At 49.4% G+C, this 23,924-nt stretch overlaps 1 protein-coding gene across 5 annotated transcripts; it reads left to right on the plus strand.

Moving 5' to 3' along the window:
• Positions 1 to 105: 105 nt before the first annotated feature.
• On the plus strand, positions 106 to 17,500 carry ZNF275 (zinc finger protein 275). 5 transcript variants are annotated; one of them, XM_033417637.2, is made up of 6 exons: positions 106 to 245; positions 5,990 to 6,070; positions 9,618 to 9,709; positions 10,171 to 10,278; positions 11,185 to 11,269; positions 11,572 to 17,500. In XM_033417637.2, the coding sequence occupies exon 6, from the start codon at positions 11,601 to 11,603 to the stop codon at positions 12,726 to 12,728; it is 1,128 nt and encodes a 375-aa protein (XP_033273528.1). In that variant the 5' UTR covers positions 106 to 245; positions 5,990 to 6,070; positions 9,618 to 9,709; positions 10,171 to 10,278; positions 11,185 to 11,269; positions 11,572 to 11,600; the 3' UTR covers positions 12,729 to 17,500. The 5 variants fall into 5 exon arrangements, with proteins under 5 accessions (XP_033273528.1, XP_033273527.1, XP_033273530.1 ...); XM_033417636.2 differs by lacking the exon at positions 5,990 to 6,070; XM_033417639.2 differs by lacking the exons at positions 5,990 to 6,070; positions 9,618 to 9,709.
• The last annotated feature ends 6,424 nt before the right edge of the window (positions 17,501 to 23,924 follow it).

Raw genomic sequence — 23,924 nt, forward strand, 5'->3', positions numbered from 1 at the left:
CGCCCCCTTCCAGCCCCGCCCCCTCTCTGGGCCAATCGAGACCGGCGGGCCGGGCGGGGCCGGAGCCAGGGTGGGGCCTCGCTCTCCCACTACCCACGGCGGCGCCCGCGGCTCCGGAAACGCGCCGTGGGGCTGCTGGGCTCAGCCGGGTGCTGGCGGCTCCGTGGCGCTTCCTGCCACGCCGGGCCTGGGCCGCGCCAGCGCCGCTCCGCCGAGGACCGCGCGTTGGCAGCCGCTGGGCCGAGGTGAGCGTGCGGGCCACAAGAGGATGTGCGCGGAGCCCGGGAGGGTGTGCGGGCCGGGATGAGCGCGCGGGCCCGCAGAGGATGTGCTGGGAGTCGCGGATGAATGTGCGGGTCCCGGGTGATCGTTTGGGCCTCGGGAGGATGTGCAGGGGACGGCCCAGGAGAGTGTGCAGGACTGGGGTGAGTGTTCCAGAAAGTGTGCGGTGGGGGGGCAGGGGGCGGCCAAGCTTTGTTGGGGGGCGTCTCTGTTCCCGCGGGAAGCTGCTCGGCCCTGGGGCCAGGTGGAGCGGGAGATGGGTCCGGGATGGCGGGTACGAAGAGGCCGAAGGCCTTCCCGCGGCGGACAGGGGGCGATGGTTAGGGGCGGGAATCGCTGGACGTGCTGAGGCCTACGCTGCTTTTGGGGTGACGCTAAGGGATGGGAACCGGTCGCTATGGGAAGAGGGGGCCCCCACCCCAAGTGCAGAGGAGGCCAAGTGGGAGGGGGCGTTGGGAGGTGTTAAAGGGCTTTTCCTCAGTCTGGGGGAGGGGCTGAACAGCAGTCGGAGACGCGGGGTAGGTGTACTGGGGACTTCCTGCTGGCGGAGTCTCTCCTTTCCTTTTGGGTGGGGGTCGAGCGTCAGCTTGTCGGGGAGGATGGGGGGCAGCCTAGAGCCCAAATGCTGTGAAGGAGGGGGAGGGGCAGCCCTTGCTGGGTGGAAACGAGCTCAAGGCCCTCGATCTGTCGCCCTTCTGGGGCCACCATCATCCTCTCCAGTGCCCCCCCTTAAACTCCTTTGCTGCCTCCTCTAGTCTATATTTGGGTGATTAATTACATGTCTTTTTCCATCCTCCCCCCCACACAGTCGCCTGCTGCCCGAAGCCCATGGTCCCTTTCAAACACCAACCCCGCCAGAATCCTGGCCCTCTTCCCGGAGGTCCCACCCTGTTCCAACTGACACCCTCCAGCCAACGTTGGCCCAGCTGGGGGCCACCAGCCCCCTTCAGTCTCCTTGGTCAGTGAAATATTTCCTCTTCAACCTCAGACCCGACATTTTTCTTTTACCAAAGGATTTCAGATGGGATTGCTAGAACAGCACCCCCTCTGGGTACTAATGCTGCCTCGCCCCATCCCCCATCCTCCCTCCTGCCCTGGGCCTTTAAGTAGAAGCAGCTTGCACAGTGCCTGACACAGTCCAATCCATTCCCCCCAAATGCCTTAGGATCTACATTTAGAATCCTATCGCACAGTGATTTTCAGCCTTCTTTGGGTGAGGAGACCCCTTAGAAAATCACTAGAAACTGTGAATTCTCTTCCCAGAAATCTGACAGTCAGCACAGAGAGTGGGATCCCATTCAGGAGGCTCATGGGCCAGAGTCCTGTCTGATGAGCCCTGGGGGTGAGGAAACCTCCAGATTCTAGACGGGCCCAGTGCTAACCAGGCACAGAGCAGCATCCCAGTTTCCTGAGTGCTGGTTGAAAATGCAGATTTCTCATCCCCACCTACACCAGCTGCTCTGTCCCTTGAGTTCTTAGGAAACCCCAGACCACCCATCCAACCCTGGCCCTGACCTGCCTGGGCTCCCCAACTGCCCAGGGCCCCTTGGGATTTGCACAGCATTCCCCCACCCCCATTTAGAATCGTTCATATCCTGGGCAGTGTGACTTAAACGAAGCTATACTTAAAATTTATTTTGATTTTCAGTAAGAGAGCATGCGTCTTCTTGGGGAAATGGGAACATAAACCTTCCCTCAATTAAGTACAACAAACACTACAAAATCCCCTTCTGGTCTACCTTCTGGCTTTTTATAGAAGGCAAAGAAAATGGAAACCTAAACAGAGAGAGACAGGTGCCCAGGCAGAGAGACAGGAAAACGGGGAAGACGGAGACAGATGCCTCCCACCCACGCACACAGAAAAAGGCACACACAGACGCAAACATCCCGAGAGAAACAGACTTTCCTGGTGAAACACCCTCTCTTTTGGCCCTTTAGGATTCACTTCTAGTAGCAGTGCATTTGCACAGTACAGGGTGGGCCCAAATGGGGCCTTTGCAGCCACATCCTGGCGGGACGGGTGGAGAGCTGCCGAAGGCTAAGCCCAGCTCCAGCCCAGGGGCTCGGCTTAGGATCCCAGGCTTGCCTGACTCAGGTGGATTGGGGTCTCAGCAGTGTGTTCAGTCTCACAGCCTGTCCTTTGGTTGAGCACTCATGACCCAAAAAGACATGTTCCCGGAAGGAGTACCCAAGTCTGCTTCTGTCCCCCCAAATTATTTCAGTCCAACAGGTGGGATCTTACCTGCCTGACTAATCGCTCAGAATTGTTCTGAGACATGATGCCATCCCTGCATCTCTCTTTGGGGCAAGTCTGGATGTTTATAGACCATGTCTGCTGGCCTTAAAGCTGGCCATGCTGTTAGAAGACCCCATGGGGACGCAAGATGGTGAGAAGTATTGTTTTCGATTCTGGAAGCACTTATATTTTTATATATGCCAGTGTCGTTGAACCATCTCTGCCCAGAGATAGTTCTCTCGATCTAAACAACACAACTCAAGGGAGAACAGATATCCAGTAAGGAGAATTTTGAATCTAGGTAATTAACAGGATGATTTAGGGTTAGGGCTGGGGTGGGAGAGGGAGCTGAAGGCACCCATCTGAATTGGGTGATCGAGAGTGCAGTCTCTCGTGTGACCCATAAAGATTCCCTCCAGGGCATTTTTGCTCTGGCCCAGAACTGAAATGCACACCATGAGACACCTGTTGTCTTCTGGGGCCTGAGGACATTCCGTTTCAGGTCCTTATCTAGATGCTCCAGGGAGTCCAGGTGTTTCTGGCACCCCTTTGAAGTTTCTGGAAGCTGCCGGATTGGTCTAGTTTGGGTGGCCTTGCTCCCTCTCCCCGCCCCCACTGCCCAGGGAAGGATGGCACCTGCTGAGAAGGTTGCTTGGCCACTTGTGCCATGGAATTAGTCTAACACTGATCTTTCAGGCTCAGAAGTGAGCTTTCCTAGTAGCGAGACATCCTAAGGAGGGGTCCCGAGCTCAAAGGTGACCAGAATACACCTAATTATTCACTATTTTTTTGTGACAACTGTTGGCTTTTGTCTCCACTGGGTTCAGCTGTTAACTTCTGTTCTTTCAAGTCAAAGTGAAATGATTGGTTTGGTTCTCAATGTTTCTGATTCAATATGGAAAATTGGATTTAAATAAGTTGGTTAAAATTTACATTGCCATCTAAAGCACATTTCAGGAACATTTGTTCACTCACGTGAACTCTCATGTTTTAGGAAGCCTGATTTTTCAGAAATGTGTCTGTGAAGCAGCTGCGGTGTCTGTGGCACTTGGCTAGGTCCAGAGTGGAATCCGCAGTCAGCTTTGATAGGGCCTTTACTCTCTGGGAGCATATAGTCGTTAGACTCTATACTTCAGATCCCACTTAAAGAAGGAAGATGATATTTATATTAAGAGGCAGAGATTTGTTTTCCCGTAGTCTTTCTACCGGTTGGGTGAAGAAGTGCGCTTACAAGGTTTGGGGCATGCTTTTCCATGGTGAGTGCAAGTGCCTCACATTCAAGGTCAGGATCACCCTCTGTATCCATCGGGTGCACTACAGTGTTTTCATATTGTGCCTGGAATTGCTTTGACCTTGATCTCCCAAGGTCCACTTTTGGAAGGCAGTAGACACCTGTATGTGTCGCTTTTGTCACAGAGTGCAGTTTCTTTTCCAGATTAGTTCCACCATTTTAAAGTGGAGCAGTTGGGCAATCCGGCTTCTGAATTATCAGATTGTTTTCAGGATTGATGATGATTTTGCTTTTAACTGCAGTGGGATTAATGTGTATTATCTTTTTTAATGATCTTCCTTTGCGTCTCATAAAGCTTTTACCCGATATGCCTTGTTCATTGTGCAGAGTTTAGCTTCCTTTTGTGAAAGCAGGGCTCACTTTTGCCCTCCCGTTTTTATGAGCACCTTCGAAATGTTCTCTGTGTGTCCATGGGTTCTGTCACTGTGGGTAGTGATCTGAAGTGCACTTGGGTTAAGTCCCCTGGGCAAGCCTGGTACAGGAAGGGCCAGTCCTGTTGCTACACAGGAATTAAAGGATAATTAACAGTTCACTTGGGGGTTGCGGCTCCAGGACTTCGACAGTTAATCATGCCAATCAAGTGAAAACACTTTGGTGGGATCCGCTCAATTAAATGGGAACACTTTGGGAGGACCTGCTCAATTAAACATGGGTGGCTTGGAAAAACTGTGAGAGAGAGAGAGAATGACATGTGTATCTATTGCGCAGGGAGGGTCTGTGATGGCATGTTCATGGGAGGATTTAAAGCCAGTCCCCTAAACCCATACACGCCATTAGGCTTCAAGGACACTCAGTGGCTGCCTGGCCTTTGGATAAGGCCTGGTGTTAGATATTACCTGGTGGCATATTACTTCTCTCTTTTCTGGTGTGGTTTGAAATGTCTCAAATCTTGGGAGCTAGACCTTAGGCAAGTTGGTTCACCTCTCAGATCCGTGTCTTCCTTCTCTGTCAAATGGAGGCGGGAATGACTGTAGGTGGCGATAGTTACATTACGTGAAGGGAGAAGCGCAGTGCCAAACGCACAGTAGGTGCTCCGTTAATGGAAGTTTGATGCATTTAACACACCCCTCCCCCCACAGTTTCTCACATGCCCACTGAGTGTTAGGAGCTGCTGCAGATGCTGGGGATTCGGGGGTGACCAAGAAAGAGAAGGGCCCTGTCCTGTCACAGGTGACATTTCCCCCAGGGAGAATCAGGTAAAAACAAGCAATTTCGGAGGATACGTTTTACGTAGTGAAAAGTGTTATAAGTAAACCGTGATGGGGCTGGAGAGTGAAGTCATTTGGAGGAGGTGACACTTGAATGAGGCCCGAGTTCTTCGCAGGAGCCACCTGAGGCAGGTTCAGAGGCCCTCAGGGGTATTGCCTTGGCATGTTTCTGACTGGACGAAGGCCGAGGGTCTGGAAGGAATGACTGAGACGTGGGGTGCAGACATGGGTCTGGTGGGCTCAGCCAGGGACTTGGAGGGCGTTAAGGCCTTGGGTCTCTGGCCTGAGGGTGGTGAGATGAGGCTTGTAACAGACCATCTTCCTCAGGAGGTGAAGGTGAAATGTTCTCCTCTCCATTCTACTCGGCAACAAAACCTCTATGTCAATTGGAAGCGAAGTTTTTAGAATGAATTGTATAAGTACTCTATGACCATTTCATTTTGTATTGGAAGCCAAAGTCAAACCAGACATCAAATGTATAACAGGAAGAATCCAACTGCTCCGAGGGTGCCCTGCCTGGGTGACAGTGGGGTACAGAGGGCTTGGCTGCTGGGCACCTGGGGCTGCCCTCACACACTGGGGAGCACCTGTGCTGCCAGCTACTTAAAGATGGAAGTAGAGTTTCCGTGGACACTGGGGCCAAAGAAGGCCTTCTGCTCACACCTGTCATGGTTCTGATAGCTTGGGGGGATGATCCCAGGAAGTGACAACCTCATGGACCTGCCTCTAAGCTTTCTAGGACTGCCCACATATTCCTGCCAGCCCTGGTCCTCTGTGCCTGCCTTGCCTGTGTGGGCACCTCGGGATGTTGCCCAGCTTCAGGGGCAGTTCCCTGTTGTCTCCTTGGCATTAGCCCTGTCCTCTCACATGCTGAGCGTCTTTCTTATCCAGAGTCAACTGAAATCTTTTAAAATTGTTGTTCCTTTCTGATTGCCAAAGAAATGCAGTTTGGTTACTAAAAATTCATTACAGAAACAGAAAGCAGAAGACCTTTCTAGACCTGGACTCTACCCCAGGGTGGTGCACACTGCAGTCTCGATGTGCTCATTCACTGTGAGTCACTCTCAGTTTATTCCTTTTTTCTCCTAAAACATAAATATATACCGTTCTCTTCCCTTCTCCTACCCTCTTTGGATTTTTTTAATAAACAGTTACTGTCTGTGTATAATCTTCTTTGAAGGAGGATTCAAATTTTTGTAATCTGCTGTGTGTCATTCTGCATTGGCCACCTGTTGATTTTTTTTTTCATTTTCATTTACTTTTTAAATGTTTTCTGTTTTTTTTCTTGTCTCTTACCACCAATTGATTTTATACTTAAGCTCTCCAGTCTTCTTCCTGCTCTGAGTTGTAGGATTCTTCAGAAAGGTCTCCCTCATGTTTTTATGACGTTGGGGTTATTGAGACTCTTCCTGTTGGTTATAGTATATTGTTTTCCATCCTTTTACTTTTAACCTATCTCTGTCTTTACATTTAAACTCTTTATATTTAAAGTTTCTTGTTGACAGCATATAGTTGAGTCTCATTTTTTTTAAAAAAAATACAATCTGATGATCTCTGCCTATTAACTGGTGTGTTTAGTCCATTTATATTTAATTTAACTATCCATATGGTTGTGTTTAAATTTGCCTCTTGGTATTTATTTCCATTTGCCCCATATGTTCTTTTTCCTTTGTGTTTTTTACCTTTCTTCTTTTGGATTAGTTTTTAGAACTGTACTTTATCTCCACTACTGGCATGCATCAGAGTCTTGGAGGGCTTTGTAAAGCACACAGTTGTACATTTTATTTCTACGTATGTTATAAACCCTGCACTACCTTATTATTTTTGCTTTAAATGTTCAGTTATCTCTTAAAGATTTAAAAATGAGAGGAGGTAAAAGTGTTTATATTTCTGCACATATTTACATTCTTGATGTTCTTCATTCCTTTGTGATCCAAGTTTCCATCTGGTATCATTTCCCTTCACCTGAAGAACTTTCTTTAATATATCTTGTAGTACAGGTCTGCTGGTAACAGATTCTTTCAGCTTTTCTCTGTCTAAAAAAGTTTTTATTTTGCCTTTATTTTTGAAGGATACTTTCCCTGAATATAGAAGTCTCGGTTGACATGTTTTTTTTTTTTTCCTTTAGCACTTTAAAAATGTCATTCAGTTGTTTTCTGGCTTGCACATTTTCTCATAAGAAGTTAGCAGCTATTCTTATCTTTGCTTCTCTGTATACAACATCTTTTTTTCCCTCTGGCTGCTTTAAGATTTTCTCTTTATCACTAGTTTTCAGCAATATGATTATGATGTGTCTTAGTGTACATGTGTGGGGTTGTTGGGTTTTTTTTTTCGTTTTGTTTGTTTGTTTAGACTTGCTAGGGGGTAATTGGGCTTCTTGGATCTAGGTTTCATCAAATTTAGAAAACAATACATTTTAACCATTATTTCTTCAATAATACTTTTATCTCCCTCCTCTTTTCCCTCATCTTCTCAGATTCCAGTTACATATGCGTTAGACCACTTTCTGTTATCCTCAAGTCACTGAGACTCTGTTTTTTAAATATGTTTTTCTTTCTGATCTAAATTTGGGATAATTTCTATTGCTGTGTCTTCAAATTTTCTAATTTTTTAGGGAGGAGAGGGCTGTGTCTAATCTGCTGTTAATCACATCCAATGAAATTTTCATTTTAAATATTACAGTTTTTACCTCAGTAAGTCCCATTTGGTTCTTGTTTATATCATCCATTTCTTTTATTATGTTCCTGTTTTTCTTTAAATACTTATACATTGTTAAACTAGCTGTTATCCTTGCCTGTGAGTTCCGTCCGTGATCATTTCTGAGTGTTTCTATTGACATTATTTTCCTTTCCATGAGTCACATTTTCCTGCTTCTTGACATTTACTTAATTTTTTACTGGATGTTGAACATTGTAGAGATTATGTTGTTGAGTGTCTGGATTTTGTTGTTTCACTGTGAAAATTGTTGGACTTTGTTTTGGGAGGTAGTTATTTGTGGAATAGTTTCATCCCTTCAAGGCCTACTTTCAAGTTTTTCTAGAGCAGATCCAGGGTGGCTGTGGCTCCAGGGAATAGATCAGTCCTACTACTAAGGTATGGCCCCTCTGATTCTCTACTGACTACCCCACGTGATCACTGAGGACTCCCTGCTCTGGTTGGTTAGACCCTGAACATCTCCCTACCTTTGTGTGTCCTAGGAATTGTTGAACTTACAGCTTCCTGGTCATTCTTTTCCTAGTCTTTGGGAGTTTCACTCTATGCATGCATGGCTTAGTAGTTAAGAAAGACTAAAGGGGAGCCTTGTACAGATTTTTTGGAGCTCTTTTTTTCTGTATGGCTCCCTCCTTTCTGGAACTCTCTTCTGCCTCAGCTTCCCTGAACGCTGGTCTGTGTTGATGATAAAGCCACCAAGCTCTGCTTGGGTTCCCCTTCCCTATACTCTCAATCTGGAAATTGCCTCCAGGAAGAGATCTGGGCCACTGATAAAAGCTCCCCTCATTTGTTTCTCTTCTCTCCAGGATCATGATCCTGTGCTGCCTGCTGTCCAATATCTAAACACTGTTGTTTCACATCTATTTTGTCCAGTTTTCTACTTATTTATGGCACGACATTAAATCTGTTCCTTGTTACTCCATCATGGCCAGAAATGGAAGTCTCTGTCCAACCCTTTTAATATAACATCTAATTTTATGTAAAAGTATTTCTGGAGTATCTGGGTTCTGTACTCCTTGAGCTAGTGTAAAAATGCTTCCTTTTCATATAACTGTGAGCCGAATTGACCTGACATCAGAATAGAAACTGTGTTCCTGTTTCTGTGAACTCACTGAAGTGGGAGGCCTGCGGTGCATGCACACCTGTGGTGGGATCCAAAAGACAACGGCAACTTACACATGTGGTTCAGATCCTTTTTTTAGCAACTTAGTCTTTGAAGATCTTTTGTTTTTTTTGGAGGTGTCTTTTTCCAGGTATTTTGTTCAACTTTTCATTTTGTCAAATATATCACAGAAACATTCTTGTCTGCAAGCTGTCACCTGGTGAACTGTTTCGGTGGGGTGGAGTGTGGCCTTTAGACGGCCTTACTGCTAGTCAGGAAGCCCTGACTCCTGCTCTGTTATGTCTCTTCCCTCCAGTAGCCCAGTCTGGTTTTTTGTTGCCCCTACCAAGTTGAGAAGGATCTCTCACTTCCTAGTTATTTCTTCTGATGTTCTTTTGGGGATGCTTCCTTCCTGTGCAGTGTGAGCATTGAACTCTACAAGGTCTACTGCTGGGAGGCCTGTGGCCGACCTGTCTCTCAGAGCCAGTCTCCCTGCCACTGGCCTTTGGTCTGAGTTTGTCTTCTCCTGCCTGTGCTTGGGCTAACATTCATTTGTCTTGTGTGGGTTCCCTCTGGCCTGCCTGTATCAGTTCTCTGCCAGCCCACTTTCCCCACTGTTTGGGATGCATTTTGTTAGGTATATCCGTGCTCTGGCTTGTCATTCAGCCTCTGTGCAAGAGGAGACTCAAGAAAATTTAAAACAGGGGAAAAGGAAATCACCAGTCTCATCCCACGGGACCCAGAGGCAGGGCTGCTGTCACTCACGGCTCTTTTCACTTTCCTTAGCTCTGCCTGCCCCACAGGGTCTTGCCCTTCCACAAGATGGATTCCTGGGAAAGCAAGTCCTGGCAGGCCCCCTTGGGGTGCTGGAGGCCCAGGTGAGCTGTGCTTCCTTCAGTCTGGCTTGGGAATCTGTCACTGCTCCCTGATTCTGGCCTTGAACTCTGCCTCTTGCCCCAGCATGACACACAGCAGGGCCTGAACCCCCCTGCTGCCTTCCCTCCCTCTCTCTGCTTCTCTCCCGGGAGTCTGCCAAGGAATGGTTGCCTGCTGGGCTTGTAATTCCCATCGTACTGATGGCGGAGCTGCGTTTCAATCCAGGAAAGTGATTGAACTGAAGTCCCTTGGGAGGACAGTGGGAGCCAGGGCCACGGCCCAGGTCTCTTGGTACGTGGTCAGGTTCTCTTTCTAGCACTTCTTGAGGCTTGTAGTTGTATTTCCATGTTAGCAGTGCACGCTCACTTCAGACTCTCACCTCTCATCCCTGGGGTTAGTGGCGCTGCCCTTGCCTCATTCTAGAGTGGATGGAAGGACAGATTATCCCTGGGAATTCTTTCAGGATCCGGTGACATTTGGTGACGTGGCACAGTACCTCCTCAAAGGGAGTGGCTGAGGCTAGATCCTGAGCAGAGGACACCGGCATATTGAAGGAATGTGACCTCTGTGGGTAAGGATGCCCCCAGCCCTTCCACAAGCTTTGCCACCAGCTTCACGGTCCTACGAAGCTGGGAGTAGGATAAGGGGCACCTGGCATAGCGTTGCACAAGCTCACCTTCCAGGGGCTTATGCTCCTTGGGAATGGGCTGTGAGGAGATACAGAGGGTCTGCTACACCCGACATCTCAAAGTAGCAGGTGTCCCTCCCAACTCCTAATGGCATGGAAAGAAGCCCCCTCAGTCTTTCATTGGGAAAGAAATTAGAACAAACTAGCCACTATCATTATATACTTATTTTACATCTTTATTGGAGTATAATTGCTTTACAATGGTGTGTTAGTTTCTGCTTTATAACAAAGTGAATCAGCTATACATATACATATGTTCCCATATCTCTTCCCTCTTGCATCTCCCTCCCTCCCACCCTTCCTATGCCACCTAATTAAATACTTTTTTAACCCACAAGTTATATAAATTTCATGGCAACTTTACCGTAGTTTACCGTTGAGAGAGGTTGACGTAGCAAGCTCCTTTGCACCATCAGGGGCTGCACGTGGGGAGGTGGGGAGGCTTCTTCGGAGGAGAGACTGCCAGGGGTCAGCTTTGACAGTTATGGAAGAACCCCAAGTTCAATGTGTAGACCTTGAGGAGGGCAGATGGGGGAGAGGGAGGATCAGCTCCTCAGGAAGACAAACTGGTACCCAGATGGGCCCAGAGCTTGCTTCATCCACAGCCCCTGGAAGGAGCCGACTGTTGGGAAAGGCATTTTAAATGGAGGAATGACTTGCCTAAGGGAACAGCCAACCCAGCCTTTGGGGATTGAAAGGCTCTCCCCTTCAAAGGCCCTGAGCCATTCCTCCTCGATCCTGATGTCATCTCTGGCTGCTGCCATAGCTTGTTTCCTTTTCCGCAAGCAGGAGTTCCTGTTTTGAATCCTGACTTGGTCTCTCACCTGGTGCAAGTCAGACCCATCCCCTCGCGTGGACCGAGCTGAGCATTCAGGTGAGTAAAAAAGAAACCTGAAGAAATGTCAGGGCATCATTGGGGAGGCCCAGGTGAGCCCTTGGGGTGGGAGTGGCGTGCCTGCCCCTCAATCACCTTGACAGGGAGCATCCAGCAATCGGGCCCTATGCCCCTTCCATCTCCCGCGCTGGTTTCCAGCTGGGTGGGGAGCCGCCATCCCGCCCCAGTGGCCCCAGGCCCGGTGCTCGGCAGCTGTCTCAGGAGGAAAGTGATTGTTGACAGAGGAGAGTAACCTTCCTTCCGCCTCGGCAGAGTGCAGTGTCTTGTGGTTTTCATTTCAGAAAGCATCTGGGTGACCCAGCCGCCGAGGATGGGTGAAGTCGCCCAGTCACAGGAGATGGCGTCCACGAGCTCCCCGACGGCCAGCGAGCACAGCCCTGAGGTCAAACAGAACGGGGACTCTGAGGGGAGGGGAGGGAGCCCCCAGAATCTGCCTGTAGAACATCATTTTGCATGTAAAGAGTGTGGGGATGCCTTTCGGCTTAAGGTCCTCCTCGTGCAGCACCAGCGAATTCACAGTGAGGAAAAGGGCTGGGAGTGCGGCGATTGCGGGCAGGCTTTTCGCGGGGTGTCTGAGTTCAACGAGCACCGGAAGAGCCACGTGGCGGCAGAGCCCCGGCCGGGCCCCAGCCGGGACCTTGACGAGGCCGTGGAGAAGAGGGAGCAAATGGAGAGGGAGGCGAAGCCCTTCGAGTGTGAAGAATGTGGGAAAAGGTTCAAGAAGAACGCGGGCCTCAGTCAGCATCTGCGCGTCCACAGCCGCGAGAAGCCCTTTGACTGCGAGGAATGCGGCCGCTCCTTCAAAGTCAACACCCACCTCTTTCGCCATCAGAAGCTGCACACTTCGGAGAAACCCTTTGCCTGCAAGACGTGTGGCAGGGATTTCCTGGATCGCCAGGAGTTTCTCAAGCACCAGCGGATGCACACCGGCCACCTGCCCTTCGACTGCGACGACTGCGGCAAGTCCTTCCGAGGGGTCAACGGCCTGGCCGAGCACCAGCGCATCCACAGCGGGGCCAAGCCCTACGGCTGCCCCCACTGCGGCAAGCTCTTCCGGAGGAGCTCAGAGCTCACCAAGCATCGGCGGATCCACACGGGCGAGAAGCCGTACGAGTGCAGCCAGTGCGGGAAGGCCTTCCGGCAGAGCTCCAGCCTCCTGGAGCACCAGCGCATCCACACCGGGGAGCGGCCCTACGCGTGTGGCGACTGCGGCAAGGCCTTCCGGGGGCCCTCCGACCTCATCAAACACCGGCGCATCCACAGCGGACTGAAACCCTACGAGTGCGACAAGTGCGGGAAGGCCTTCCGCCGGAGCTCCGGCCTGAGTCGCCATCGGAGGACCCACAGCGGGGCAAGACGCTGCGAGTGCAGCGAGTGTGGCCGCGTGTTCAAGAGGCGGTCCGCGCTGCAGAAGCATCAACCGACCCACCGCGAGTAGGGAAGGCCCGCGGCCCCGTGGCCGGCAGCGGATCCCCTCGGGGCCCGGGGCCCTAGAGGGGGAGGGCAGGGTCAAAGGAGATGAACAGTTTTGTAGCGCTTATATATTTTCTCTTCAGAAAGGTTGAAACCAATTTATACTGCCACCAGCAATTTATAAGTGTTTGTGTTTCCCATCTTGCCTATCGAGAGTAGCTTCTACCATTTTGAGTGAGTTTTGGCTGGTTCAGCTGGAATCGAGTACCTTCAAGGTATTTAAATGCACAGGCCTTGAATTGGAGAACGAGAGAAGAGAAACCCGGACGTGGGGGTGGAGCTCAGGATGCTTGGTCCTCTCCTGCAAGCTCCCCCTTCAAGGAAACTGAGACCCAGAGCTATTCAATGATGGTGTCCACAGAATGTGATCCCGACTTTCCCCAACAGAAGATCAATCGCCCCAAACTTTTTTGGCCTACTTGAATTTATAAATTTTTAGGGTTGTAAATAGAATAATCAAATGTCTTATAATATTTAATTTATTAATTTAGTTCTACATACATATTGTAAATCACATATTATATAGAATAATATATTAATTTAGAAAAGATTCCTTTTCTCCCTAGCTCCACTCCATGAGATCTTTTTATCCTAATTCCTCGTATGCATTTCTAACCTCACCGTCTTCACCAACCTCAGAGGCCCTTTGGAGTCATCATTTTCAAAGCACACATCCAATGACTTCCATCCATCCGAACTATGTGCCACGTAGCACTGTGACAATCCCTGCACAAGGGTCTCACTAGAAAGCGCCTCCCAAGCCATAAGTACAGGTTCATGTAACATTAGAATGATGGTTGTCGTTTTCTAATTTATTCTGTAGCTGTACAATGCAACCACTTAAGGTTTTCCTTTTTTTTAATGACCTTTAAAAGGCTTTTTTAAAGCATCGAAGACTTGTCATTGTGAGGTCATACTCTTAAGAAGAAGTACTGAATCTGAGTTAAATTTCTTTTGTGTCCTTTTTTCTTAAACCAATTCAATCTGGTGACTCCCAGGCATATCCAATACTAGCGTCGAATGGGGTTTGTTTCAGGCTAATGGGTCTTGTCCTCAAGCAGCACTGTTTTGTTCAAAATCAGGTAGTTGAGAGAGCATCCCCGTAATAACAGGGACGTCGCAAGGACTCAAGTGTAAGGTGACGCCTTCCCTTCGGGAACGATAGCCTCGCATATGGGGCCTAGATGGTACTTCTCCAATCCTCCGTTTCCACCTCTGTAAAATGGGGATGATCACAGGACTACCTCCTAAGGTTATCGCAACGACTGCGACGCCGTGCCTGGCGTGGAGGTTCACACTCAGTGAAGTCATCTGCCGTCATCACCATGGTTATTGCTGTTCTGTGACTCGTTAGTACCCAAACTGAGGATGGACCCAGGCCTCCTGACTCCTAGTCTCATCTTCTTTCTCTCACGTGATGACTTAAAATACTGTTTCCGTTTTCGTGCATGCAGAGTACGTTCATCTCCTTTGACCAGTTACCAAGTTACCTTTGGATATATTGACTTTATACAGCAGTTCTTTCTGTATCGATTGTGATGATCTCTTTTCCAGTTTTATTGCTTTGCTCTTTGTAGCAGTTTTATTACATTTTTGTTGTGCAAGCTTTTGATTTTTACGTATCCAAACATTCACTGTTGTCAGTTAAGTCTTAACTTCCATTGCTTCAGTAGTTAGAGATGATGACATTTTCTTCTAGAATTTGAATTACAAACGAAAAGTTGAAAACCCTGCCCCACCAAAAGGTGGATGCTCCAGGTGGGCAGGCTGGATGGAAATGGGCCGGAGACACAGGCTCACTCCTCATCCAAGATGCAGACTCTGCATGTCTGTGGGCGGTACTTGACTATCCAACCTGGCCACTCAGGCACTCGAGAGGAATTTCCATCTCGGATTGGCCAGAACACTCTGACTGTTCCTCGGTATAGCCCTAACCTTCAGCAGCAGGGCTGGGCCTCACCTAGATCAACGGGGCGGTCCGAACTTGGCCTTGCCAGCTCCCGGGAGCCTTGGCCATGCTGAGCGTGGACTCAGTGCCTGAGCAGCAGATCCACCCGAGAGACATCTAAAACACAAGAAGACTTACCCGACTGACACCGTCGCGTGGATGGCATCCTCCTAGCGAGTGATTCTGGAACTAGAAAGAGGTCGGTTTAGTGGCTTCTGCTTTTCGCAACTAGGGGGAAATTCACCCATGTGTTCTGACGTCACCTCCTGCAGCCACACCTAAGAGGGGCGACAGAGCAAAGGCTCGGAGACGAACCGTGCCCCACTGATGGCCACACCAGGCCTGGGCTGTGACTTGTAACAGCCTTGCCCAGGAGGGGCAGTACAACAAGGGTTTGGAGGGCAACGATGCCCTTCTGACGACGGCCCACGTGGCATAAAAGTAGAAGTTGGTCATCCTGGGGCTGGCCTGTCACTTTCAGCAGCAAGGGCTGGCCAGGAACCTGGCTCCTCCAGTGGCCCGCAGAGCCCACAGATAGAAGCTGGCCTCACCGGGGCTGTAGTGTGACTTCCCAGCAGCTGTGCCTGGGGTAGAGGCTGGGAAGCAGGGTCCCACAGTGACCCTTGTGACCTTAGCCAGAAGGTACTCTGGAATGGCCCCCAGGCCACGCCAGTGGCTCTCTGTGACGTCTCCATCCTGACCCCCGGGCTGGAGAGAAGCTGACAGCACTTGTTGCGTAGTGATTCTTTCTGCTCTGGGGGCCTCAGTTCTTGCAGTAGTTGTGAATCTGTGTGTGAAATCACTACTTCCTTCTCTCATGAGTTTTCTCTTTTCAAGCTGTTATGACGTATTTGCTACAACTGTTATTTGGTAAGGAATGTTGGCGTCCACGGTGGGGCAAGTCTGGCACCTTAACCTGGAAGTACCTTGCCATGTCTTGCCCGGGTTTTATGAAGGATCCAGATGCAGTATTAACTCAGAACTTAGTGTCGCCGTCACCGCTGTACTTGTCCCCAGCTAGGGCATGGCATCTTGGCATCCCGTCATGCCCTCCTTTCCTTTGTTCCACTCTTGGTTCTATGATTTTCTCTTGAACAGGCCGTCTGCCAGAGTGAACACGTCTTTTCCGTCACTCTGTTTGCAGGTGAAGTCCGTGCTCTCTCTGTGGCTTTAATGTGTGTCCTGTAGTTGCACCGAGTTCAAGTGTTTGCCTCTGGTCCCTGGGGGGTGGATTTCCTTGGACTCTCTAGGTCTACTGCTACGTCAGATGCAAAACGTGATCAGACTTGCTGTCGTGTGTGCTTGTCTATGCATTTGTGTATCTACCTCATTTCATTTTTCTTTCTAATCACACGTATTCCTTTTGCAAGGCAAATGGAGAGCAGGTGGGTTATACAGAATGCTGGCTCTCCTTCGAAATAGGCCCTTTTCTTATATTCTGAAAGAAACCCTCCATTGCTTTTATTAAAGTTTTGAATACTTGCTGAAATTTTCAAAAGAAAGTAACTGTTTACCACTTGTGCTGCTTAATAAGATTAACCGTGTGGATTAGTTGTGTCATACCCATTAGTTGTGTCATTCCAGACTGAGCCCCACCGGTTACGGTGGGCGTCAGTCTCTCTCGCGTGGGGCTGCATTCCACGTGCCTGGGGCTCCAGCCCCATTGTGCGCCATGTGGCCCCCACCCCGTCTAGGCCACATTAATTCAACCAGAACTGAGCACCTGACTCAAAGGCAGCAACCGGTCCACAGCGCTGGAGACATGGACCAGACCTTTCAGGTTCTCCAACTGTGAAGTACAAACAAGGAAACAGAGAGAAGTTTCTAGTTGGTGCTGGAAGAAAGAGGGAGCCACCTGGGATTTAGAGGAGTTGCCCCCATGGGCAGCACCAGCTTGAAGATGTGTGGGCTCCGGCTGGGCACCCCCAGAGCAGCCTCAACCCCAGCACCGCAAGGGAGGCCTGACTGGGTTACCTTCTGGGATCTCTGGCAACTGCCCTCACCGGTCCACTTGTGTCCCTGCCATAGACTCCCTTGACCTAGGCCAGCTTGAGTGGGTCTCTGCTTTTTGCAGTCTGTCAAGAGCAATTGCATTGTCCCATGTGGCTGCTTCCTGAGAAGAATAACACGGCTCGCTTTCCTCATGTCCTACCTGGCCCTCGTTCCTGGCCCAAGGCCCACCTGACTGTCGTAAACACCTGTTTTAAATGTGGTACTGTATTCTGTTTGCTAGGGTGGGTGCAAATCTATGCCTCCTAGTCTCTGAGTTTGACCAATGCTTTTCTGTCTGGGCACTGTTCCTGTACTGACCCCATGTTTGCCCCAGGAAATGAGTTTAAGTCACCGCCCACCCTGTTCTTTATTTTGGAAGTGTCTCGCTACTCGTAGCACACCCGTCAGATTGGGGAATTGATAACTTCTGTATGACTAGTATCCTTACGTTGTGTAGTTCTCATTGCATCAGTTGGGTGTTTATTTTCAAGAGTAGAAATGGTCTCTTTAAACAAAAATGGCCTTCAGCACTACTTGCAGATGTGAGGACAGCTGTGTCCTGCCCCAGCTTGTATTTCGGTTGTTGGCACTATTTCTCATTCCTCCCCAGTCCCCTTAACTTGTCTGTGTTATGGCACTTACTATAACCAGCTTTGCACTAGAGCTTCTCCCTCCCACCCTCCCCGGCCCATTAGATTGTGAGCTCTTAGAAGACAGGGTGACCCTTCCTGTCTGATTCCCCTTCCAGATCCAGCACAGTGCCTTGCATCGAGTAGCCTTCAATAAATGTGTGTTCAATGGCATTGGTCTTCCTTGACTTATTTCGTCAAAGCTTGCTTTATCAGTTCTCCCCTTCCTCTTTTCTCCACGCTCTGGAGTTCCGCCCCTGCCTTGCCCCCCGCCAGCCCCTGCAACTGCCTGCTGGATGCCTAGCGGGGAAAGCAGGTGCCCTGAGAGAGAAGGCTGGTTTTCCTGGAAGTTTAAGCTCTCCCTTGGCAGAAGGGGCCTGTCATTCAGCCAGTTGCCTCCCTCCACTCCAGCTGGAGCTCTCCCCTGGGTCTGAATTCCAAGTGGAAGCAGAAAACCGGCTTGACCCTGAGCTTCTCCCCTAGGAATCAGGAATGGGGTGACAGAAGTGGCTTCTGGGACTTGAGAATTGGCCAGCCTCTCTGGGCTGCGTGGGAGTGGGGAGGTCAGTCTTCTTGGTGGCCAGTGGCTGGCCTTCTCTGTAGTGTCCATAGCCTCAGAAAAGGCAGGTGACAAGGACAGGCTGCTGGCTTCCTGACCCTCCCAAATGCAAACAAACAGAGATCGGCCATGGAGTCAGCTGCCCCATCCTGGAAGGCCAAGTGTAAAGTGGGCTCCAGGAAGTGCTTGGGTTGGGCCCTTCTGGGCCACGATGTGCTCCAACAAGAGGAAGCCACATCTTGGAAAGGTGCATGACTCCACCCACCAACCCAGTCTCCCTGGAGGCGCCCAGGCAAGGCCTATGTCATCTTTCCCCCATGGTCCCATCCTCACCACGCTGTCAATTATTCTTCTACCCAAATGCAGTTTCTAGCAGGTGGCGTGATGCCGCCCTGCCCCACGCGCAGCCCAGTTTGGAAAGAACCATGCGTTTGCTTTGCCGGTTTCATGATGTGCTTGCTACTAAGAGTTTCACCGAGTTCTCCTTAAAACATGTGCAAGCTCTGTTCTGGCGAACTTCCCTGTGTAAAAGTCAAGGCCACAGGTCCACTTGAGTAGCTAATAATGGGCCCAGGGGAGGGGCACAGCCTGGGGCTTTTCTCTTGGGGCCTTGCGGACCTCCAGGGCTTCTCTCAACACCACCCTCCTCTGAGCGCCCCCAGAAGTCTTTTGCTTACCTGAGAGTTCACAGTCCCCAGACCCCCCACCTCATGGGCCAGCGTCTGAGCCTCCCTCATTGCTAAGGAGGCTCCCACCCACGGCCCTGTGCCCCAGCCCACTTCTGCCCAGCTCACAGACCACCTGGGAGGGGCCACAGTCCATTCAGGCTGCTATAACAAAAATACCATAAACTGGGTAGCTTTTAAACAACATATTTATTGCTCACAGTTCTGGAGAATGGGAAGTCCAAGATCGTGGTGCTGGCAGAGCTGGTATCCAGCGAGGACCTGCTTCCTGATTCATAGATGGCTGTCATTTAGCTGTGTCCTTCTGTGGTGGAAAGGGTGGGGGAGCTTTCTGCGGTCTCTTTTATAAGGGCACTAATTCCATTCATGGGGCTCCATCCTTATGAACTAAAAGCCCTCTAAAGGCCTCACCTATTAATCCCATCACATTGAGGGTTAGGATTTCAATGTATGAGTTGGGGGGGGCGGGCACAGACATGCAGTCCATAGCCAGCATGTAAGTAGAAAGGGGATACTTCTGCTAAAATGCAGAATACTCCCAATAGTCTCCTAGCCCACTAGGCTGAAGCTTCCAGAGCTGTATCGAGGTCCACCCTCACCAGCTCCTCCAAGAGATGCTGAGCATCTGCTGGGTGCCAGCCCCGCTGGCCCAGGTCATCATCGGAACACTGGGCTAAAATGCATTTCATTCAAAAGACTGACTGCTGGGCTGCCACTAGCCTCACATTGAAGTGCACCGTTGATGTGAGTCTGAGGTGGTCCAGCAGGACTGGACTGAAACTGTCACACTGGTGATGAGAGAAAGAAGAAAGAAGAGAGAAACTCGTGGGCAAGGCTGCCCTGCCCACCATTAATGGAGGTGAGGGGACTTGGGCTTCTCTTGGATTCATGCATTTATGAGTTTGACTTATACTTTGGTGAACTGCTTGACCTTTTTCCCACTGAGCACATATTACTGCTTTAATTAAAATATTTTAAAATATATAATAAAAATATGGCCCCCAAATTTTTTCAGGCAAAACAGCTTAGAAAAAAACCCTGTACTCTCTCACCCCTCACCCCTTTTCTGACCTTCATTCAACAAGCATTTATTGAGGACCTTCTGTTTTCCAAGTCCAAAAGAGAATGACGTAACCCCTGCCCCGGGGACAGAGCACTACAACGAGACAGACCCATAACCAAAATGCTACCACAAATGGGACCCAAGTTCACAAAGCTGGGCTCTTAGGATTTGTGCAGTTTAGTGGATACCGGTTACACTTGGGTTAAAAATAAAAAAATAAATTTAAAAAAAACACTGCAGAGCCAAACACAAGCGCATAATATTAGCAAATGAACCACCCTCCCTCCATCCTCACGTCCTGTTGATTTTACATCACAAAGACCTTCCTGTCTGGGGCCCCGGCCTCAGAGTCCATGGCGGCGCCCATGATGCAGCCTCAGCCTGGGCCTCCCCTCATCCCTCCCCAGAGCGAAGCGGTGGAGATGATGGATCAGATCGTGCACTGGGTGCGGGAGGACCCCTCTGGGCTGGGCCGGCCCCAGCTCCCTGGGGCCCCGGCCGCGGAGTCCATGGCAGTGCCCATGATGCTTCTCAGCCTGGTGGAGCAGCTCGGGGAGACCGACGACGAGCTGGCGGGCAGCTACGCGGAGCTGGGGGACTGGTGCGCTCGGAGGATTCTGCGGCACGTGCAGCTGGGGGCAGAGCAGCGGGCGGACGGCGGCCGCCAGACAGGGCCTGGGGAGCTGGGGGGCAGGGCGACCCCCTCCGCCCCACCCCCGGGGCGCCTCCTCCGCCCGCACCCACCCCCGGAGCCGGGCGCCGGTGGCTCCCTTTACAGACTGGGAGATGGGGCGAGGTGCGGCCCAGAACCCTCGGGAAGGGAAGGAGGGCCCCGGGGGAGCCGGGGTGGGTGCCAGAGCCCCAGGCACGTCAGGGAGCAGGAAGCCTGGCCGGACTCAACTTCGTTCCACTTCAAAGTCTGGTTGGAGATGACAGGTGAGTGGCACGTGCCCGGAGGATGGGAATGGATGCAGCCTCAGCCTTGACTCAGAAGCCCCACCCCCCAGACCAGGAGACGCCTGCACTCCGGGAAGCTGAATGGGAGGTGCTGAATTGTTGGGGGTGGGGACTGCTGGCCCTGAACCTCCAGAAGCCGAGGCCAAGTCCCGAATCTCGCCATCAGAGAATGAACTTCTGAGATTCAGTAATTCTGAAATTTTCTCCAAAGGTAACTGTTATTCCAATTTCGTTACACACTTCCATCCTCCGACTTTCAGGACCCATGCTCTCAGTTGCCTGTGACTGGTTCATTGGGTCCTTGTGCTGTGCACTTGCCTCAGCATGACCTCATGCTTTTCGAGGATTTGAGAAGAAAGGTTTCAGTAGTATGTTTTCCACAAGGAAGTTTGTACTGATAAATGGAATAGTTATAAATGGAATATTTCCTGCCATATCAAGAAACAAAGGCTGTCACAGTCACCAACGATTGCAGCCCTCCAAAGTGAGCTGGTGAGCCCTGAGGAAACTCCGGGCTGAAAAGAATACCTGCCATCCCGCAGCCATCAGGCTGCAGCCACTCCCCGCGGTGAGCCCTGAGGAAACTCAGGATGAAAAAACACAGGATACTGGCCCCAGATAGCTGAGGTACATATCAAAGGAATGATTTCAGTGAGCCCAGACTCTTGCATCTTCCCAGACATAGAAAAGCACTAAATTCCTTACCTTGAGATATCTGGTTTTCTTTATTTAACAATAATTTTTTGATGTTCCCAATTACCTGCTCTTCATTGCAAAACTCCTATATATCCTGGCTCCTCCCCTCGCCTCCTTGGAGCAGTTTCTCAGAGTTATCTGAAACGCTGTCTCCCGGGCTGCAGCCCTCATTTTGCCTCAAATAAAACTTAACTCGCAACTCTCACGTTGCGCATTTTTTAAGTCAACAGAACCTAGGATTAACAGTTTGGTCAAATCTCAAAAACCCATTGTCTGTAGTCACTGAAAACTGTCGGCATCTATAGCAGTTCTTGTGACAAGATTTCCTTGAAATTTTTTAGCAATTTAAGCATTTTGTAAAGTCTGGTTTGACGTTTGTTTAGTTGAGACCAAATTGTTTTGTTTTGTTTTGTTTTGTTTCTAGCCTTCTGTTTATTTTCTTTAACAGCTTTATTGAGATACGACTCACACATGATACAATTCACCCATTTGAAGTGTACAATATGATGATGTTCAAAACCATCACCAGTTAATTTTAGTACATTTTGTCAGGTCAAAAAGAAACGCTAAACCCTTTAACTATCACCCCCCCCCCCACATCAACCCCCATCCCTCCTGTTTTGAGAGCCTCGTTTTTCTCTAAAACTTGATTCTTTTCTTCATACCTTCAATTCTTTATTATTTCAGGATCAGAGATGATTTATCAAAGACAGAGTTGTATACAACTTTGGAGATTTTCCTTCTGGAAAATCTTACAAAATGAGAATTCCCCGTAGGACTTTTTCTGAAAATATTCATGACCTAAATGGAATCAAACAGCTGAGTACTAAATTTCATTCTTAAAGTTCTTTTACTCAGTGCAGTGAATGCTGTGCTGGTACACCGAACCACTGAATGACGTTATTATTCTGTATTGTATTATTATTTTAAAATGTATAAATGTTCTGTATTTTATATTCTTTTAAATTTATTTTAATTACACAAGCAAAACATGGATATAAGCTCATTTTAAAATATTAAACAAATAGGGGTAAAATAGAGGCCCTTTTGGCCACTCTCTAGGCCCCTCCTAATCCCCCCGAAAGGGTTCCTCCTGACATTTTCTGCACATTCACATGCATATAGATACATATACGTGGGAGAGTTTCTCACACTATATGATTATTCTGCAGCTTACTCTCTTCATATAATGAAGCATGCCTGGGATAGAGCTTCTAACTACAGCTCAGTATTCCACAGCACAGATATAGCATGCTTTGTTCCCTGCTTCTGCTCCCTGGTGCACATTCAGGTGTCTTGCAGGGTTTTGGAAACAACGCTGCATGGGCAGCCTTGCCCCATCACACAGGACAGGACGGATGCTGAGTCAGGTAGGGCGGCACTAGATGGCTTCAACAAAGAGTCCACCAATAATGTGGTGGTTTACGGAAGACTGAAGATTATTCCTTGCCCACGGAAGTCTGAGCTGAGCGGTCCAGGTTGATGTGGCAGCTCTGCCCCGTACAGTCACTCAGGGACCCCGGGTCCTTGCATCTTGTTTATTCTGTCTCCTCCAGACCAGCTTATATGCCCCCCCACAATCCACAGCAGACCAAGACTTTGGTAAAATGCAATAAAGACGTCATGGCGATGTTGAATTGCTATAAAAGCTTCATAACCCTTCTTCCTGATGTCTGTACTAGCCTCATCATCGACCACTAACAGACAGCTAGTGGCTGAGCAGTGGTCCAGGGACCATGCCCAGGAGCTCGGCTCAAGGACATTGCCTTGACTGCGGGGTCAGCTCCTGCAATGGCACACCCGCGCTCGGGCACCAGTGAAGTGAAGGGGCCACCACACCAACCCCATAGGAGACTGGGAAACCGTCTAGCTGAGCTGCCCAGCGCCCAGGAAAGACAGCCTCAGGTGGGGACAATGAACAGTCTCCTCCACAGATACTCAGAAGTGGCATTTACTGGGTTCAAAGGATATGGGCATTTAAAAAAATAGATACTGTCAAACTTCCCTCCAAAAGAGCCTGTATCAAGAGTATATACGAGTTCCCACTTCCCCCCACCCTTGCCAACACTGATGGGAAAATGGTATCTCCTTGTTATCATTAGCATTTTCCTGATTACTAACAGAGTCAGGTTGAACACCTTTTCAAATACTCATGGGCCGTTCACATTGACGCTTCAGCGAACTGCTTGTTCATATTCTTTGTCTTTTTTCCTTTTGACTTGTAGTTCTTATCTGCTTGACATTAGCCCTTCATCTGTTATACGTGTTGCATATGCTTTCTTCCACAGTTATTTATTTTTAACTTAGTTTATAGTACATTTATTGTGATGCAGAAGTTGTATTTTTTATCCTTATGCCGTCAAATGTTAGCGAGTTTTCCTTTTGTGGTGTCTGCATATTTGCTTAATAACACCTTTATCCAAGGACTAGAAAGATATAGTCCAGTTTTCTTTTTATAAATCTGTTTTTATAGTTTTACATTTGTTTTTGTTTTTTGTTTTTTGTTTTTGCGGTACGCGGACCTCTCACTGTTGTGGCCTCTCCCGTTGCGGAGCCCAGGCTCTGGACACGCAGGCTCAGCAGCCATGGCTCACAGGCGCACCCGCTCCACGGCACGTGGGATCTTCCCGG

The sequence above is a fragment of the Orcinus orca genome, chromosome X (genome assembly GCF_937001465.1).
Source record: "Orcinus orca chromosome X, mOrcOrc1.1, whole genome shotgun sequence".
In the NCBI taxonomy this organism is placed as follows: Eukaryota; Metazoa; Chordata; class Mammalia; order Artiodactyla; family Delphinidae; genus Orcinus; species Orcinus orca.